This window comes from Sylvia atricapilla, chromosome 19, assembly GCF_009819655.1.
Source record: "Sylvia atricapilla isolate bSylAtr1 chromosome 19, bSylAtr1.pri, whole genome shotgun sequence".
Lineage (NCBI taxonomy): Eukaryota > Metazoa > Chordata > Aves > Passeriformes > Sylviidae > Sylvia > Sylvia atricapilla.
This window is the reverse complement of record NC_089158.1, coordinates 7,085,411-7,104,936: the sequence shown is the minus strand read 5'-3', so window position 1 is coordinate 7,104,936 and position 19,526 is coordinate 7,085,411. Positions and strand designations below refer to the sequence as shown.

Sequence of the window (19,526 nt, the reverse complement as noted above, 5' to 3'; positions counted from 1 at the left end):
GTGAGCAGGAGGCAGCCAGAAGTGTCTGCTCCTACACACACGCTGCTCACTTGCTGCTGGGGAGGGCAGGGAGCCCAGCTCCAGCTCCTGGGACAGCTCCAGCTGCCTCCTGCCCCGTGGGATGGGGACAGGGAGGGAGCTCATGGACGTCCCCCAGTGAGGAGTGATAGAGCACTGCTCTTCCCGGGGGAGACCCTCACTTCCTAATTGGTGTAAACAAGGAAAATGAAGTCAAGAGGAAGCAGAGGCAGGTGTTCACCTTGCCTGCCTGTGTTCGGGTCACTGATTTTTCTCACTGCTAGACCCTTTGCCACTGTGCAGAAGTTTTGTTATCCGAAGGATCAATTTTACCAGGGAATTGCTTTCTGAATTCGACCTTTGAGGATCATCAATCTAAGCAGGGAACTGTAACCCCAGCAGGCTGACCCCGCAGCACAGCCCAATCAATCAGGCTGCATTATTTAATGGTGAACATCTGAGCACCCTCAGCCAGCCCCATTTTGGGCAGAGGTCTCTGCAGCTCGGCCTTTCTGCAGCTCGGGCTCAGTGGTTCAGTTTCAACCCCTTTCTCAGGCTTCTGTGCCTCCTCCTCTGGGCCCACAGCCCAAGGACACGCTGATGGTCTGTGCCTGCCTTTCCCCAGCCAAGGCTCAGCTGGCAGAGACTGGAGTAAATGGCATTAGCCCAGTCCCCTGGGTGGGAGCTGCTGGTCCTGCTTGCCTCTGCTCATCCTCCTCGGCTCCCAGCCACGGCAGGAAGGAGAGGATGAAGGGAAAGGTTAGGAGCTACTTAGCAATGAGGCTTAAAAATCAGCAGCGGGGCAGACACCTGCACTGTGTCCTGCAGAAGGCAGCTGTGGCCCTGCTCCAGCCCCGGGGCTGCTCCAGCAAAGTGCTGGTGGCAATATGGTCTCTCTGGCTCTGGAGGAGATCTGGGAGTGTTCCTCCTCTCTGACTCCTGGGTCAAGGCTGTGCTGACAGTGCTGTTTCTCGGTGGGCATTCAGAGCCTGTGTAGGGTCAGCAGGACCTGCAGCACCCTCAGGCACCAGGGACACCCATCCTGTACCAGGCTGGCAGGAGGTCACACCACTGCACTTGGCATTAAACAAAAACTGCCTCACACTCTTCCCAGCAGGAGTGGTCGGAGCAACGTGTGCCCCAAGATGTCACAGTTTGCACAAAGGTTTATTTATGAGTTTATTTTAGTGCAGGTCAGTCATCTTCCCTCAGAGTGGGGCAGTGTGGTTCTAATGCTGCCAAATGCCTCCACCAGGGAACATCACAGAGCTTGGAGTGCCAAGGAAAGTTTACAGGGAAGTGTCCTCTTTTCCCCTTTCTTCTTCTCTTTTTTTTTATTTTTTTTTCAGCCATAAAGAACACTTTTCTGCAATTCTCCACGTCAGCATCCTGGAGGTCACAGCAGTGAGCTGCTGGAGAGGTGTCTGGTGCCAAGCCCACGTGTGAGGGAAGGAGATGCCCACACACAGGAGTGCAGCAAACCTGCAGCAAACCTCCCTCCGTGCTGGGAGTGGGAAAACAGCCCCTTTCCCTGAGCTTTCATTAATAATGACTTTTGAAGTAATTTCAAAAAGCCATCCCAGCCTTTTGATTTTCCTTCCAAGGATTCTTCCTTGTTTTACAACCCCACTTGCAATGCAGGGAAGTGAGGCAGAGAAAAGCAAAGAGCATCTCTTCATCCCACTCTTTTCCTGCAGGGATGGAGCAGCCTTGGGATGCTGGCACCTCCTCAGGCCTGCTGCAGTGACACTGCTGTGCTGGGTAGGGCTGGAGTGGGGACCTAAAGAGCTGCTCCATCCCCTTGTGCCTCTTGCCCAGCTCCCATGAGACAACACTGACTGCCCTGAGCTCCTTAAAACATCGTGGACATGGAGCAGCAGAAGGCCACCACCTCTCCTGCAAGCCTCATTCCAGCCGCAGCCTGTGCTCTCCTCTCCATGAGGATGTTCTGCATGGCCGTGGGATACTCAGGAGACTGCTGGTCCCATCCTGCTGCCTTCTGAGCCGTCACACTCCTGCCTTTCCCTCCATGGGCTCGGCTTTGCCCCCCTGCTCCCTTCCTGCTGGTGCGGGGAGAGGCAGCTCTGGAGAGCCGCTAATGACTGCCGGCCGGAGGAAGGCTTATCAGAGCTTTCCCCTGAATTGTTTGCTCTCACTGTAATTGATGAGCCTTTAATGAGTCTCACGGGACGATGTGTTTGAAGGGAGCTCTTTCCTCTCCGTCCCCAAGGAAAACGATGTTTCAACTGATCTGGGCTCTCGGGGAAACATGAATAACTCTTCTCCATCTCTCTATTGTCATCCCCAGCCGCTGCTCGCAGCACGCTCCGGCAGCTGCCTGGCCATCACTTACCCACTTCTACCTGCTCTTTTGCAACTGTTTTGGCAGCTCAGCAAAAGCAGGGAGCAAATCTTTTGGGCAAAGCATAACGGGTGCTGAGCTTGGATTGTTTCTGGCCCATCTGTGCGTGTGGAAGCAGGTAAAAATAGCTTCTAATGGCTGGGCCATGGAAGAAGCACAGTCCCTTTGTGGAGAGCGTTTATATCAGGATTTGCCTGGCTGGGAGATTGCTCTGGCAGAGGTTTGCTGTTGCCAGTCCTGGGGCAGGGCTCAAGGGGATGAAGAAGGCAGCGGTGGCTCATCCCAGGAGCAGGGCTGGGAGCTTCTCTGAGGTGTAGGGGCTGAAGGAGAGGAAAAGCCATTTTAACGTGTTGGTTTTGTCAGCTTAAACCAGGGTGAGAGGCTTCTGGCTTTCACTGCTTTGCGCAGAGCCAAAGAGCTGAAAAAAGCCCCGAGTTAGGTCAGAGGTCTGTGACTGGGTTGTTTTCCTTGTGGGTTTTTACTTTTGGCCGTGTGGTAGGGACGGGTGAGTCCTCCCAGCAGGAAGGAACCCTCCTCGCTGCCCTCTGAAATGATTTGAGGTTTGGGTTACAAAGATGAGACAATTTAAAAGATGCCAAAGTGGAGAGCATGCTAGCTGGCTGTTCCCATCCGAGAGGCTATTTATTTTAAATAAGTTGACACTCACCAGCTGTCAAGATCCTGCTGACTGGTGAAACATTATTTATATTCAAAGCTGTCTTAAAAAGCAAACACAAAACCAAACTTCTCCATTAGGGGATCGGCCAGCAGAAGGGAGGAAGGGTGAAGAGGACATCACACGGATATGTGAACATAAATATTTGCAGAGTAATGTGTATAAATGCTCTTGGTCTTTCTCCTGGAATGCAATAATGCCTGCAATTGAGTTCATTGGCCAAATTGAATTTGGGCTCCTGTAGAAGTCTCTTTATATTAAGTGCTTTAACATACATCACCTTCTCAGTCTATCGATGAAATTCTATTATCTGCTCAGGGCCGGACACAACTCGGCAACAAAATCGGAGGGGGAATACAACCCTTCACAAACTGAAGGCAGGAGCAGGGAATAGGACCTTGGGCATCTGTCTCTGGCTATCGACAAAGTGTCAGCAGTGTCTGCGGGAGGGAGGAGCTCTCCGGGTTTCTCACTAATTCCCTCTCTCCCTCCTGTTCAGTTTCCTCCCCACCTCGCTGCGGTGGGAGTAGAAACCTCTGCAGGACTCCAGCAAACGGTTGCTGCACATTAACTTAATTTAACTATATGACCAAGAGCAAGATTTTGCTCCAACTCCAGCTAATTCCAGCCCAGAGGAATGCCAGGGAAGCTCGGCCGTCCAGCTCCTGGGGGCTGCCCAGCATGGAGGCGAGGCTGGGCTCAGGAACACGGTGCTCTGGTGGCACAGACTTGGCTGTCCTTGACACGAGGATGCTGCTGCCTCCTGGGACCCGAGTTCTGTCTGCCAGGAGCTGCAGGGGAAGGAGCAGGGACGGGCACAGGCAGTGCTTGCCCTGGTTTTTGTGGTCATCCACGTGCCAAGTGTGAGCAGCAGCTGGCTGAGGGCTGCAGGGGCATTGGGCTTGTTCTTGGGGGATGTTTGGGTGGGCCTGTGGCTATTTTGGGAGTGATGCCCCAGCAGTGGGATTGTGCTCTCACAGATCATCCACCCCAGGCCCTGCCTGTTCCCCTTTGTGCAGGTCCCAGCCTGCTCCTCAGGGGGAGATGTTCACCAGCCACCACACAAAATCTAAGACCCTCAACGGGAGACTCTTCCATAGACCAAACTCTTTCTCCAATTTAAAGACAGCTTTGCTGGAGGAGTCAAGATCAGCTGGAAGGTCTCCCACAACAGAGCCAGAAGAAGGAATGTCCAACCAGGGCAAAGCAGCTCAGGGGCAGCCAGGATGTGCTTTGTGCTGGCAGCCCTGGTTCAAGCTGAGCTACAGTCACAGGGGAAGTGCACTGAGCTGCCTTCATTGAGAGAAGGAGGCAGTGACCAGGAATTCATTCATCTTTAACAGCAGTGCAGCATCAGTCATCTCCACATCTCAAAACTCACCACAAATGCAGAAAAATAGATCCCCTGCATGTGGGTACCACTGACCATTTCCAGCTTCATTTATTGCAGGAGGTGCTTCTGGGGGTGGCCTTGGTCCTCCAGGTCTGGAGTGCCTGATCCTGGCTGTTGGCCCCAGGCTGGCCAAAGTTGTTCTGCTCCACTAGCACAAACTCTCTGAGTCATGTGGAGGGAAAATCCTCCTGGAGAGTATCCATGCACAGCACTGAGAACACACCAGAGACAGGGGCAGGGGAGCATAAAGAGCCTTTCCCTTCATTTTTTTAGTGTAAGCAAAGCAGCAGCCAAGGAAAGCCTAAGAAAAGCAGTTGGTGAAGTGAGGAAAGGAAATGCCACTTCAAAACTGGAAACCCCATCTTGTTGGTGCCTCTTTGGCCTGAGCACAGCCAGAGAGGAGGCTCTGTTCCATGGAACTGTTCAGTGATGAGGGATGCTCCCTCCTCCTGCCTTCCTCCAGGGACTGCTCATCACCAGCAGGATGGACAGACAGACAGACAGTGCATGCACTGGGGCAGGGCAGGACAGAGGGGAGAAATCCTAATAACCAGCCTAAAATTGATTCACTTCTGCTCAATCTGATTTCTCCTAACTGGATCCACATGTCCTGGCCATGGCACATTAACTTCAATTACAGTTTATTAATGTCTCCGTGATGGAGCGTGCCCCGCTGAGCACGGCAGTGACTGACGTTATGAAGGGGAAGAAATTACTCCAGAGAGACCCAGCGTGGAATGGAAGCAGAACCAGTGGCTCTCACCACAGCTCTGGCAAGCCAGGGAAAGCTCATTCACCCGTGCCCAAGCTCACTGCTGCACTGAGGAGAAAATTAAGCAGTGAATAGAGAGATCTGTGGGGAAAAGTCCTTCCCCACCCTGCCTGGCACACACACAGCACACAGGCCAAGGGCTTGCTTGTGTCTATTCCTGTCCTGACTCTTCTGCATCTCCAGTTACTCTGCAGATCAATAGGGACAGGATGGAAGAAGAAAGGGGAAAAAAAAATATACCAAGAAGAAAGGGAGTAAAAATAAACTGTCAGCCATGAACAGAGAGACAGACCTGGCTGAGGCTGTGGGAGGAGGAGATGCAGAGGAGACCCTGAGGGACCAGCCCACTGTACCAACACCCAGGAATGAAGCAGTGACCGCCAGGATTCACCAGATCCTCTGGCCTACAGGACACAAGGAGGCAGAAAACTCTTTCCCCTTGTCCCCGTGTCCTTTGCTCTGTCTCTTTCTGCTTTTTCCAAAAGCTCTGGGAGGTTGTGGTGAAGAGTTTTCCTTGGTGTGAAGGATAGGGTGTGTTTGGATGGGGGCCAGGAGTGCCTGGACTGAGAGGATCACAGAAAGCTCTCTGAACCCACCAGTTAAGGCTGCAGCACAAGAAACCACCTGGGCTCATGGTCTGCTCTGAGAGCAAAGTATTTTGCTCTTCCCCTTGACCATGAACATCAGCTGGAAATGAGCTGCCAAGTGCTCCATCACCCTGTGGGCACTGCCAAAATCCCGGTGTGGTTCAGGGACACAGCGAGGGCACACACTGCTCCTGCACTTCCACACACACACGGGCAGGTACAGCTCCCTCAGCCTCTTGGGGCTGCTCACTCTCCTCTCCAGGTGGAATTTTCTGGCTGCATTTTGCCCTTGACCTCTCATTTTTTCACCATCACCTTCCCTTTTGTTTCCATGCCCACTGTAGTGGATCCCAAACACCACCTCACTTTTATCTGGGCACTTTCCTGCTGTTCCTCCAACACGTCCTGGAAGAGGCAGTGTGTGTCCATCCCCATCCCTGCCCATCCTTCCTCCCCCCTTCCCTGCACAGTGCTCCTGTCAGGCTCACATTGATTTCTCCTCTCTTCCTCTCAATAACCCATCCCTTGTTGAGCCATACACTAGATTTAATTTGGTTTTAGTCCCTGCACTGTAACTGGCTTTGCTTACAGCTGGAATTAGATTGCTTTTCAGTGCAAAAACCTGCTTGCTGGGACTGGAATAATCACAGGAGCAGAGTTAATTCACGGGGAGCTTCTCCATCTTATACACCACTTATCCACAGCTCCTCAGCTGCTCACCTTCCCTGCCCTGTGCCCATGGGGGCTGGCAGAGTCAGCACAGGACAGGCACTGACCTCCTCCCTGTCCCCCCCTCCTGGGAACCAGCCCAGCAATCTGGAACAGCGCAAACCTGCTCAGAACTGGCGAGTTTGGGCTGATAAAAAGCAGATATCAGAGGGGGTTTTTTTTCCCCCTGTTCCCAGCCAAAGAAAAGCCTTGTCCTCGCAGCGGCCCTGCTGCACTGGAGGAGGCGCTGGGGCAGGTTTTTGGCGAGCGGAGCCAAGGGAGAAGCGGCGGAGCAGGAGGCGCTCTGCGCTGCAGCAGCCGCGGGCAGGCGGCCACGCCGGCACCGCGCCAGCGCCGGGAGAGGCCGGCGGGGATCAGCCAGCAAAACCCCGACCTGCCTCGGGTTGGCCCCGGCTAAAACAGCAGCATTGCAGCTTCCACAGGGCGTTCGCAGCCCGGCCATCCCCAGCCTCCAGCTGCCCTCGGGCGGCTGTGGGATTTTGGATGTCTTGTGGAGGTTGCGGCTCCTCCAGCCCTGGGTGTGTTTGCAAGGGGTTTTCCTCCCCTTCCCCAGCTGCTTCTTTCCCCAGAATTTGTAGGGATTTTCTGTCTTGAATCAATCTCCGCTATTGTGAAATGGTGTTAAATTTGGCCAGTGAATCCAAAAGCTGATGGTTTGGGTGGAATCCCACCAGCATGACCTGAAGCCCAAAGTACTGAGACAACAAATCCTGCCCGGGGCAGGCAGGAAAGATAATGGCTCGGAGGAGGAAGGTGTTCATGGGACACCAAGAATATTTTAACTCTTTGGAGTATCAAGTACCCCCAGGCTGCTGCAGGAGCAGTAACAAGTCCTTGGTTATCTGTGCTGAACTCCACACTAGAGCTAGAGCTCGTTGCACAAGCACTGACGTCCAACATTTAGTCCTAATTTACCAGACACATGTGGAGGTGCTCTCCTGCTCCTCTGCCCTCATGCCTGAGCCCTCCTGGGCTCCTCGCTGAGCAATCCCCATGGTGGGCAGCCCAAAATGCCCCAAATCCAGCTGAGAGCCACAGCTGCTCATCCCAGACAGGCACCACGCCGTGAGAAAGACCCTGACCGCTGCCTCCTGCCTGCCCTGGCGGGTGGAAAGGGCTCTCCCATCCCTCACTGCAGCTTCCTTCCCCTTGGAGCCTGTTCAAAGCCAGCCTTAGTGGCACCTGCAAACATTTCTACTTGCAAGTCTCAGAAGCAAACGGTTTGGAACCGATACAAATGGCTCCTCTGTCGCTGTGGTGATGCTTGTTAGCTTGGGGTGGGTGATGGGGAGATTCTTCCCCTCTCGCCTCTAAGTCTCGCACAAGCTGGATGGGAAATCAGCCATCTCGGCACTTTTCCACCTTACTTTGCTTTTTCGGTTGATGTCATAACGTAACATATGGCATCGTACAGAGAAATGAGAAACAAACCCCAGGAGAAACAAACCCCCTCCTGCTCCCTCTGCCCCAGATCTGTCAGGGGGTTTGCCCTCATCCCAAACTTCATCTGGCTGGGGTTGGTCAGGGTGTGCAGGACTGACTGGGGATGACCCCCCTGTTTGTACTGGCAGTGAGCTGGAGTTTAATGGAGTGAGCTTCATTCCACACCCCATATCACCAGCATCACCCCTGAGACATCTGGGCAAAGGCTGGCTGTGTTTGCACAGCTGGGACAGGGTACTGGAGGGAACTCAGACCCTGAGTGTCCATCCAAGCCATGTCCCAGCTCCCCCAGCACCAGCTGCAGGAGGACACAGCCTTGGAGGTGCCCCTGCAAGGACACATCTGCTGTCCTGCCTGAGGAGAAGGGGTGTCAGAGGGAGAAATGGTTCTCTCTCGGTCGACAGAAACGCTGATTTCAGTTTTCTAGCAAGAACCCTCTTCTCATCCCTCCAAGAAGAGACGCCCAAAGAAACACAGCAGCCGTTACCTGCCGGTGACTTCGATGTTGGAGACGGCGTAGAAGTACTTGTACAAGTTCTCCCTCTGCACGTAGGTGCCCCCCAGGGCGGGTCTCAGCAGCCTCATGCGCAGGTCGGTCACGGTGAAGAAGTCCTTGAGCCCTTTGGCGCTCTCCAGCCGGGTGTACAAGTTGTCCATGTTCTTGAGGTCGGGGCCGGCGAAGATGGCGAAGCGGTCCCGCACCTCGAAGCGGACGGTTTTCTCTTTCTTGGAGCCCGCCCAGCGGGAATACTCCTCGGTGCAGAGGACCCTGTTGGCACTGGTGGTGGAGAGGTCCCGGACCCTCCGTGCTGGCATGCTGAAGGCCTCCATGCAGTCATCTGCATAATACTGGTACGGGTGCCAAGTCCTCCCGTTGTCCAGCGACTTCTCCAGCATCATGATGGTGGGGCGCCCGTACTCGAAGGTGATGACGATGTCGTCGGTCAGCTCGATGCTCTTGTTCCAGGACAGGGTGATGTTGGCCAGCAGCGGCTCCGGGTACCGGCGCCACGTCACGCTCTGCCAGTAGGTGGCCAGCCCCTCGTCCTCGCTGTCGAACATCAGCTTGGGCGGGTGGGCCAGGTCGGGGTTGGAGGCGTCGCACTCGTCGCTGCACAGGTACGGGTTCTCCTGGAACAACAACAACGGTCACCAGAGGGGAAAGCAAAGCCTGGGCATGGCCTGGGCAGCGTGGGCACACGGGTCTGGCTGCTTGTGTCCAGCGTGAACTGCTGGGCTGAGCTGGAGGGGGCCTGGCTCTGGAGGATGCTGTTTCTGAGAACGGCTTTAAGGCAGAAAGATGCGGCTTTGCCTCAGCTGTAAGAACGGCTGAGCTGTTTCCTTTGAAAGGCCCTTTGGGAAAGGGCTTTTCAATTTGGCACGGGGGCAATTTTCATAGAAAGTTCCTTCCCTGAGATGGTCTCTGAGAAAGTTGGGTGAAGCTTGGCCGATTTACAAGCCTATGGAAAGCTGTGCTCATCCCTGCTGCCTTGGAGGAACTGAATGGCTGAAACCCCCCAAGCACACCCCTGCCTCTCATGGCTCCTGACACACCATCCCCCCAGGGCCTCTGAGCACAGCTAGAGAAGGGAAACACAGGTTCTCCAGCTCTGAGCTGGGAAACAACTGAACAGCAGCAGAGAGAGCAGAGATTCGTGCTCCTGGTGCCTTGCTCCTCGCCTACCCACAGGGAACAGGGTGGAAGGATGGCTCATCCCATCCAGGTGACAATGTCCGCTGCCTGTAGGCCTGAGCAGTGGGAGAGAACATCCAGCCATCCCATTTTACCAACAAGTGCCAGTGCACGGCCAGGCTGGTGTGTGTTTTGCAGGGATACACCTCCAGAGCGAGCTGAGCTGCACTAGGACACGGTGTCAAGGTCACACACCACATGTTGAAGTTTTGGGGGTGGGCAGCTGTGCCAATGCATTTATTGCTCACCCGATATGTTTGTTAAAGCCCAGCATCACTGCCCTGCAGCCTCTGCCTCCAGGAGTGAGCACTTGGGTCACACCTGCCTCGGGGATTGTGTAGGGCTGTGTTCTAGTGGGTACAGAGCACAAACAACTCTGCTACACACTGCAAATCCTCTTCTTGCATATGAAGCATCTCTTTGCTGTCATTCTGCCTCCCTCTCAGAATCAAAATCCAAAGGATTGGGGAGGGAGAGGGGTTGGTATGACAGCGGGCTCTGCTGCTGTGGGACCCTTCTCAGGAAGGCAGAGGCACCTGGCAGAGGAGGAGGAGATGATAAAGCAGCTGGAGCAGCTCAGAGCTGCTGGCTGGAGGTGAGGAGCCTGCTGGGGTGTGAGGTCTGGCTCTCCTGAGCACAGCAGCTTCCGAGGTAAGACCGTGCTGGGTATTGTGCTTTGGTTTGTGGGTGCTTTGGGTGTGGTTGGAAGCCACGGGGAGATGCTGTGTGTGGGGACCAGTGTGTTCCTGCCTGGCCCTGGGGACTTCGTGCAGTGCCAGGGCTGTGCCAGGGTGCAGGGAGCTGATACTGGTACCTGGAGGCTCCAAAAAATGAGTCTCTGAGCAGGTTGGTTGTGTCTCTGGCTGCTGCAGGTGTGGGAAGAGGCTGCTCCTGTGTCCATGGCTTGCTTTGACCTAGGGAACTGTTGGAGTCTCAGTGCCTGTGAGCTTATTTTAGGGTGCCCTGTGCATACCTTGGCACAGCAGAGGAGGGGATCTGGCTTGTACAAGTGGATGCTCTGGGGTGCAAAGTGGGGCTGTGCTTCGAACGTGGAAACTTCTGAGTAACACAGCATGCTTTGGAAAATCCGGGCTTTGCCACCTCCAGCCAGGCAGCCAAGAGTCTTGGAAACCACTCAGAGCTTCTCCACTCCATGTCTATAAAATGGGCCTTTGGTGCCTCCTCGGAGCTCAGAGATGTGCACTGAAGGCAAGCGGCTGTTTGCAAAGTCACCGGAGGCCACAGCACCCAGGAGCCCTGAAAAACTCCTGAGGACACAAATAATTCTGTGTCTGCAGCAGCATGTGAGCAGCACAGTGTAAATAAGGCAGGAGGCTGCTCTGTCAGCACGGGGGGAAAACAAACCAGCCAGTGGCTGATCTGTACATGAGAACCAGGCTCCTGTGCAGGGGAGACAGCCCTGGGGACACGAGGGGACTCCTGGAAACGCAGCACACGTTTTGTTTGTGTTTGTGTGCACGAGGCTGCCAGGGAAAGCAGCACACGGTAAAACAGGTCAAAACTCAAACTGTTTTCAACCCAGTCTTGCTCTGACACAGCCCTGCCCGGTGGTGAAGCTGCAAATGCCAACTGGAGGGTTCGTTCCTCCTGTCACAGCCTCAGCTTGGGCTGTGTGTGGCTTTGGCCACCTCTGTGTGTGCTGAAGGGAAGGGCTGAGCTCTGAGCTCTGGTGTGGTGCCCGCCCTGCAGCAGGGAGGCTGCTCACGAATGGGTGCTTGGGCTGATGTTTTAAAAGCAAACAGCTGGATTGATTGTTTATTGATTTATTTATTTTGTTCGCGGCTGTGATAACTGAGCAAGGGAAATCAGTGGAGTGCTCAGGCTGGCTTGGGTGGGTGAGGTCAAGGGATGAGGGCACCCCACAACCCCCTCAAAGAGGGGGAGATGCCAGCTGGGCTATGGTGGGGCTCTGTGCCACGCTGGAGGGTCCTCTCCTGCCACAACAAGCTGTTGTGGAGCAGGGATTGAAAATCCCTGAGATATTGACAGATTTAATGTGCTCTCCTGACTCGTCACGTTCAGAGGAATTGTTTACCTCTGCTAATGAGACACAGCTTCCTGCGGGGAGGATGGAGCTGCCTCTCAGCTCAGCTTTATGGTGGTGGCTGAGGGAAAAGGCAGAAAAATCCCCCTCGGCTCAAGTGCTGGGGGCTCTGAGTGTGTTTCCTGTGCTGAGGCAACATATTGTGTTGCAGTATGGTCCTCCTGTCAATGTGGCCGTACAGATGGCTTAACAGGACAGTCCTGAAAAGACCATCCCCGAGGTCCATTTTTGCCACTTGTCTGAAGGAGGGTGCAGCAGGCGGAGAATTGCCTTGGGATGGCAGCGGAAAACTCCTTGACAAACCTGCCCTGCTGCTCAGTGGCTCTGTCTGAGCAGAGGCTGTGTCTCAGAGCTGTCCTGGCAAGAGAGCTCTTGCCATGAGCTTTCCTTTCCTTGTGTGCAGCAGCCACAGCACTTGAGCTGGTGTGAGATGAATCTCACTGAGTATTTGCCGCTTGCGTGGCCACAGTGGTCACCTCCAGGGCTGTGGGTGATGCTCCTATCGATGCTTTCTTTGGAGTGGCCAAATCAAACAAAAGGAGGACAAAACCACAACAAGGAAACAGAAAAGGCTGGCCAGGATGGGAGGCGGGACAGATTTCCCTGGAGCAGTGAGAGAAGCAGCTGAGTGTGATCAAGCATGATCCCCCTCACCATGTCCCGTCTGGAGGAGCAGGGCTGGCCAGGCACGTCCCTGGCAGGGTTGGGAGCAGGGAGAAGTGGAGTGAAAACTGTCTGTCTGCCATATGCTCATCCCAGGGAATAGAGGGGCACAACCCCTGATATCTCCTGTGCATCCCAATCTCAGCGTGCTCAGCTCAGCAGGCAGCACCCCCAAAGATCTCCTCAACCACCCTGAGGCTCTGGGGAGGCAAAAGGCTCAGGAGGTGCATGGTTGTAACAGAGCAAACTCAAAAATAACCTCCAAGTGACAGCGCTGCAAGGTGGGGGAGAGCCTCAAAAGCCACCGAGTGAGTCACATCACTACGGCTTCCTCTGCTAAAATGAAGTGTTCCTTTTTGGGGTTAGGTTTATTGAGTTGTCCTTCCTCTGCGGGATGCTCGATGCCTTTTCTGCTTGGGGGGGGTGGTTTGGAGTCAGCCAGGAGGGCAGGGGGGAGCGGAAACAGATGGCCACATTTTGGCTGCTCCGTTGGTCCTGGTAAGATCAGATATAGCACTATTGAAACAATTCCAGGTATTATTTTTGAATCTGGTTTCCTCCTCCAAGCCGTGTGTCCTCCAAAGAATCTGTCCAAAGTCTTGAGATATTTAAGTCTTCAATCTAAAAGTCAGGATGCATTAGCCAGGCAAACTTGGTCTCAGTGAGCTTAAAATAAACCAGTTCACTTTGAGTCTCACGCTATTAAATCAGTCGTGAGTGTCCTCACAGCAACTAAACATTGCAGATTTCAGGCTTTCCAGCTCTTCTGGTTGTGCACTTTTTGGGGTTGTACCAAAGACTGTTGCAGCCTTGCTTAGCCCCAGCTCAGCCCAAAAGGCCAAATCTCCAGGGGACAAACTGTGAGAGCCTTGTTGAGGACACAGTGTACTAAAAGATGGCATTATGGTAAGGTTGTGCCTCTCTGAGCCAAATCATAGAATGATTTGGGTCGGAAGGGACCTTTAAAGGTCATCTAGTCCCACCCCCTGCCATGGACAAGGACATCTTTAGCTAGGTTAGGCTGCTCAAAGCCCCATCCAGCCTGACCCTGAATGTTTCCATGGATGAGACATCCATCACCTTTGAGGTTTTACCCTGCCAGTATTTTATCACGCTCATTATAGTTTTCTTCCCTACAGCTAATCTGAATCTGTTCTCTTTTAGTTTAAAACCATTATCCCTTGTCCTAACACTACAATTCATAATAAAGAGCCCTCCCCATCTTTCCTCTAGACCATCTTCAGATGCTGGGACTCTGAATCCTCCTTGGTAGAGCTGCTCCCAATCCTCCATCCCCAGCCTGGAGTGATACTGGGGGTTGTCCTGATCCAGGTGCACTCAGGAGGTTCCCAGGGGCCCAGTCCTTGAGCTGGAAATGTGTCCCAGCCCTGGTGACTGCTGACCCAGCCCTTGGGTTTTGCCTCCTCTTGGTGCCTGCAGTCACTTCTGGGCAGAAATGCTGCACAAGAGACTTTCTGAAGGTGACAGCAGAGACTTGCTCCTTGAGGAGGATTTCTTAAGAAACAAGATATTGGTCTGACAAAGCAGGATGACAGGAATCCAGGATGCTGCAGGGAAGCTGCTCCCCACCTTGCTGGGAAGGGGGGGAATGGGGGAAACCAGCCACAACAAAAGGCCTCAGTTTTACAAAGCCCAGATGGTTTTTAGGGCTCTTAATGAGCGCAAAAGTTGCTTTTTATTTTTTTTTCTCCAGCAGATAATACCATTTTTAAGCCTCATAGCATAAAATTATATATTTTTGTAGGTGCAATTGCTTGATTAATCATTAGGCTGTTGAATATTTTAGACAAACTAGACATCTGTTATGAATGGTGAAAGCTGCACAGAAATAAGACTGCAGCTTTTAGATCTCCATGCCAAAGGGAAGCTGGAAAGCAATTGCAACCACTAGCTGCAGAGTGAAGAAAAATAAGAAAAATAATAATAATAATATTAAAGGTAAACAAAAAACCATCGAGATTTGAGCAAAGAAAAATGAGTAGGTGATGTGAGAGTCTGTACTGCTCAGCCAAGGATGCTCAATCACAGCTCTCATACCTGGTGTGATTTGTTTAACACTGTGCTGGGAAACCCCCTGGACTTCCTTTGCTTTTGGGGGTTTCTTCTGCTTGGTGGAATTTAATCCAAGGCCTCTGCCAAAACCTAGAGCACCCCGGGACCACTTGTTTTTAATTAATCTCCTAGTAAGAGTAATGACAAGGTCTCATCAACTTGGAGGAGTTTTGGAAAACAAAACTTTGTATTTTTTTAATTGGAGGTGGAGGGGTGGAAATCCTTGGTGTTTTATTAGGAAGATTTTTATTAAAGGGGAAAAAGTTAAATGCATTTCTTCAGCGCAAAGATTGGTGCTGTTGTGTGGGTTTCTCTTGGGCACTTTCTTCTGGAGTGGGTTTTTCCTCTAAGAACTGGCTCTCAAACCCAACCAGAGATTTCTCAGACCTAGGGTGTCTCCACGCTCTCCTGTAAGTGCTGCTGCTGGTTGGGACTGGAGGGCTGCTTGATAGACCCCCAAAGAGTCTGCAGAGTCAGAAAAAGCAGGTGACAGCACAGGAACCTCCTTCTCTCCTTCTTGGGACTGCTTGTGACCAAGGAAACCTCGGTCTGAACCTCCACCTCCATCCAAGAGGGGACAATTCCCTCTGTACCCCCCACCCCATCCAGCTGTGATGTTTAAGGAGCTCTCAGGAGCATCCCAAACACCTTCTGTTTCCTTTGGGATATCCAAGGTCCTTCTGCTTCCCTTGGGACACCCAAGGCCCTTCTGCTTCCCTCAGGACACCTATGGCACTGCCTCTGAAATTCTGCTCAAAGGGCACCACATGAGGTTCACAAAGTCCCCGTGTCCCCTCATGCTGCAACTGAGTCCTGAAATTGGTATCAAATTTCCTCCAAATCCTGTAAAAAACCCCGGGATCAGCAAAATCTCCACGTGCACCTGATCCCTCCTGCCCTGGTAATGTCCCTGCTGTGGAGCAGTGCCACCGCAGGTGTCCTGCAGCCTCCCCTTCCCTGAACAGCTCCTCTGTCACAGGAGGGCTGGTGGGACATGGGACATGAAGGTCCCCAACCTGCAGAGGGGAGCAGGGCCAGCCCACCCCACCCCTGCCTGTCCTGTGGATGTTCTGGAACACAATCCTCCCCAAGTTTTATTTTCCCCTCTCCTTTCCCCTGTCCAGCACCACGCTGGATCCGTCGGCTCCGCAGGCTGCGGGACGGAGTGAAATGACCTTCCCAGCACATTTTCTTTCCTGATTTACACTCGGCTGAGTGCCCCCAGCTCATGCTGGGATTGAGCTGCGGGGCTTCACTTCCCTTCCATCCCCTGCCCCGGCTTTCCTGACTCTGCCAGCGCTTCACAGGGATCTCTGTTCCCCTCCTGGCTGGGCTGTGTCAGCACAGGGAAATCACCCGCTGAGCAGGGAAGGTGCCTGACCCTGCCCCAGTGCCAGCCACCCTTCACCTCCCCAGTGACACACAGTTCAACCTATTTTCTGCAACACAAATTTCTGACAAGGGCCACCCTGAGCAATGTGTGTTTTGGGAGACTTCCTTGGCTTTTCTTCCAATAATCACTCCAGGACGTGATGCTGCTTCCCAAACAGAATTACCCAGGAGAACACACAGGCTCATCCTAATGACATTTCAGGGTGTTTTCACTCTTGCTGCTCCTGATCTGAGGGTTCAAATGCTCTGTCTGGATTTATGACAAGACAAGGTGATTTTATGATCAAAAATAACATTTGTGAGTAATTAAATCTCCTGCTTTAGGGCATAAACCGTAACCTGCCAGTGGCCAGGGTGGGACTCTAAGAGAGCTGGAAATACTCTCTGACAATTAATTTTCACTCTATTCATGGGCTGGGAGGGATCAGAGGGGTGAAACAACCGTAATTAATTTACAGCGATTATTTCCAACAGCTGGCAAGTGGCATAACTCACTGCAGAGAGGGTTGGGAGCACGGAGAGGGAGCAGGAGAAACACGAGATCCCTGTGATGCCAAAGAGCCCCACAAATCCCTTTCCCTGTGAGCCCAGGTGAAGGTCTGTGCTCTCCCCCAAGGGACATGGGGGGACACTGGGATCTGCCTGCTCAGGTCCACTCTTCTTGCACTGATTCCCTTGTCCCCCAAATGGGCCGTGGGCTTTCCCCACTGCTGTGACTTGAACCTAGAAAACATCTCGGGAACAGCTTTGGGATGCAGGGAGAGGTCCCTAATGGGGTCAGCAGCACAGCATTGGACTGTGCAGACTCTGGGGAGTCTTTCTTCAAGATGCTGCGTCTTCTACTTTTTGTTGGTGTTGTTTTTAAAACACTTCTCTGGTCAAGCTCTCTATTATTTTAGATAAGACAGGAGCTGTCTCATAAGGTGGAAGATGCAGTTTTCCCATGGGTGGCTGCAGCCCAGGAGCCACTGGAGAATGCTCCAGCAAAGCCTTCATCCATCTGCACATCCTCCAGGCATCGCTGCCCCCTTCCCAGTGCCCCTCCAAAGGGATGTTTTGGGGTGGCCCACGTGGATAGGAAGGTTCTGGAAAGGCACCCAGGCGTTGGTGAGGGGTTATTTCGCAGCTTCACCTCTGCAGGGGAAGGTCAGCTCGGGGTGGGATGGGACAGGATTCAAAGCACAGGGGGGCTGGTGGGGTGGTTTGCACCCTCGTGTGTCCTTCCCCTGCTCCTTCTCTCCCCCAGCCATCTGCAAGGGGCTCTTACCGAGGCAGAGACAGCCAAAAGGGGAGAAAACCGTCCTCGCTAACAAGCTGTTTGCTGTTTATGAGCAGGTAAAGGCAGAGCTGGAATGAATTATTAATAGGGTGGAAATGGGGTCCCTCCACAGATCTGCTGCTAATTCTGGCTCAGCCGAATGTCACACCCTCCATCTCCTCCCCGGCCGTGGTTTGGCGGGGGGGATTGATTGCTCCTTGCTTCCTTCCCCTTCCTGCCGGATCAAGGCTGTCCGAGCACAAGGTGACACCGGGGCGCTGGGACGGGCTGTGCCGTGTGCGGAGCGTGAGTCAGCAGCAGCCACCCGCCGGCCCCGGGCGACACACCCTCAGCGAGACATTGTGCTGGTTTGCCTCTTCCCTTTGGCCTGAAGCAGATCCTCATTCACCGAGCAGCGCCGCTCGTTCAAGGCTCTGGGGCTCCCTTGGGCCCGTCTCTCCGCCAGAGAAAGAGATTCAAGCCCTACTCGTGGCTGCTCTTCCCCTTCCCCCCTCCAGCCTGCTCTGAATTCGAGAAGCATCTTGTTCGTATTTCATCCAGGCTCAGCACTGTGCCCTTCTCACCACCGGCCCTGGGGAGACATCGCCGTGCCAGACAGGGTGGGCTGGTGGCAGGGCAGTGTCCTGGCTCCAGATGGGGAAATTGAGGCAGGGAAGGATTTCAGGAGCGGGTCTGGGCTTCACTAGGCATTGAGGGTTCCATCTTTCTGAGCACTGAAACCCCCAGGCACCTGCAGCAGGGCAAAGTCGTGGCTTCCTCACCCAGCCTTGATGTGAGGCTTGAGGAAATCTCTGCTCTCATCCTACACCGCCTCTGGAACTCTCCCTGTGGTCTGGCAGCGCCTCATGGAAAGGGTCTGAAGTGGTCTTTGCACCGTAAATGACACAACCTCGGCAGAAGGGTGACATCCAGGCGGGAAGCATCCTCTCCACGAAGGGGGGATGCAGAGGGAGATGCGGCTTGTCACGCACAAGGGCTGACCCAAGTCACCTGTCCACCCTCGCAGCGCAGCCGGCCCCGCTCCTGCACCGACACAAATCCCCTCACGCCCACTCTGGCTGAGCCAGGGACAGAAGATCTGGCTGCACGAGGAATTTCAACCTCCAACCTGAAACCAGCCCAGTCCATGGGTGACCTCTCCAAGAAGGGCCCGAAGGATTGCTGCTGTTTGCAGAGCGGCCTGGAAGCAGCGCTTCCATTTCCAAAGGCCGGGGCTGCCCTGGGATCCCCTGCCCTGTCCCCAGAGGCGTGTGCGGCTGATTTGGGGGCGGCACAAGGGTTAACGCCGCCCGGAAAATTCCACTCCTAAGCAGATAATCTCATCTGTGCTGGGGATACACACACACACACACCACCCGCAGCAGCCCGGCCTCCCGTGGAATCATTTTTGAGCAGCTCTTTCTTTGTCAAGTGCTAATCCCCCGGTGAGCCGCTCTAACCCCATCCCTCCTGCCCTGGGCTCACCTCCACCTCCCTGCCGGGGCTGCACCCCTTTACCTCCCCTTTGGCAGTGGGGCCTGCGGGATGAGAGGCTGATAAACCAGACACCCCTCAGCTGGCAGCCACGGGCACGCGTTCAAAAACGCGGCAGTTTAATCCCATTGACTGGTTTTTTAGCTCGTCTCCAAACTCGGACTTTCTGTACCGGGGACTTGCAAGCTTTGCTCTTCCCAGGGCACTTCCCTGAAGCTTGTTTACAAATTAAGCTGCCTGGATTCCGCCTCATCCCTTCCCTGCCAGATTATTAAGCTCTTGCATCTTGCTACAGAGATGTATTTGTGTCCGCAGCCCCTAGCAGCAGGAGCACAGCAGCAGCGACCTGTGTGCAGGGCTGCGAGTGCATTATTGATTCAGGACTAAGAAAATGCTTAGGAAGTAGGAAAAGTGTCCTGCTCTCTAAAAGCTTGTGCGCCTTGTAAGCTCAATACATGCAGCCTTTGCAGAGAGGCTCGCTACGCCGCTATTAATAATTTATTCTGTAAGAGAGGCCCTGATAGTTTGAATGGGGGAGGGCAGGACGCAGAGCCCGGGGGTGGGAAAGGGGAGGGAGTGGAGGCTCTGCTGTGCTCCTCAAATGGAGGTGCAGATGTTCCCCAGAGCCTCTGTGGAAGGGGCACAGCAGTGGATACCCCTGTACCCACACCAGCCTCTGCTCAGGGCTCCTGTGTCTGGCTGCTGCATCAAGCACTCTGCCTTTGCTGTTGTGTGCAAAGCATTTGGCTGCTTTGTGCCTCTGTTTCAGGGGAACAATTCAGCAGGTGCCTGTCAGGGGTTTGGATTGTGTCAGACCAAAACATGTCCTGGCTGTCCCTGAGACCCTGAGAGTGATCTTCTCCTTAGACAGGGCTCCCCAAAGCTCCTGGCTGGCAGCACTACAGAGC

General features: G+C 53.8%; 1 protein-coding gene across 2 annotated transcripts in view; it reads right to left on the bottom strand.

Annotated features, from left to right (window-relative positions):
• Nucleotides 1-19,526, bottom strand: part of NTNG2 (netrin G2) — a 46,402-nt gene that overhangs the window by 16,688 nt on the left and 10,188 nt on the right. For both annotated transcript variants that reach the window (XM_066332797.1, XM_066332796.1), the window contains one exon: nucleotides 8,468-9,111. In XM_066332797.1, coding sequence (XP_066188894.1) covers nucleotides 8,468-9,111 — 644 coding nt within the window. The remainder of the gene's footprint in view (nucleotides 1-8,467; nucleotides 9,112-19,526) is intronic.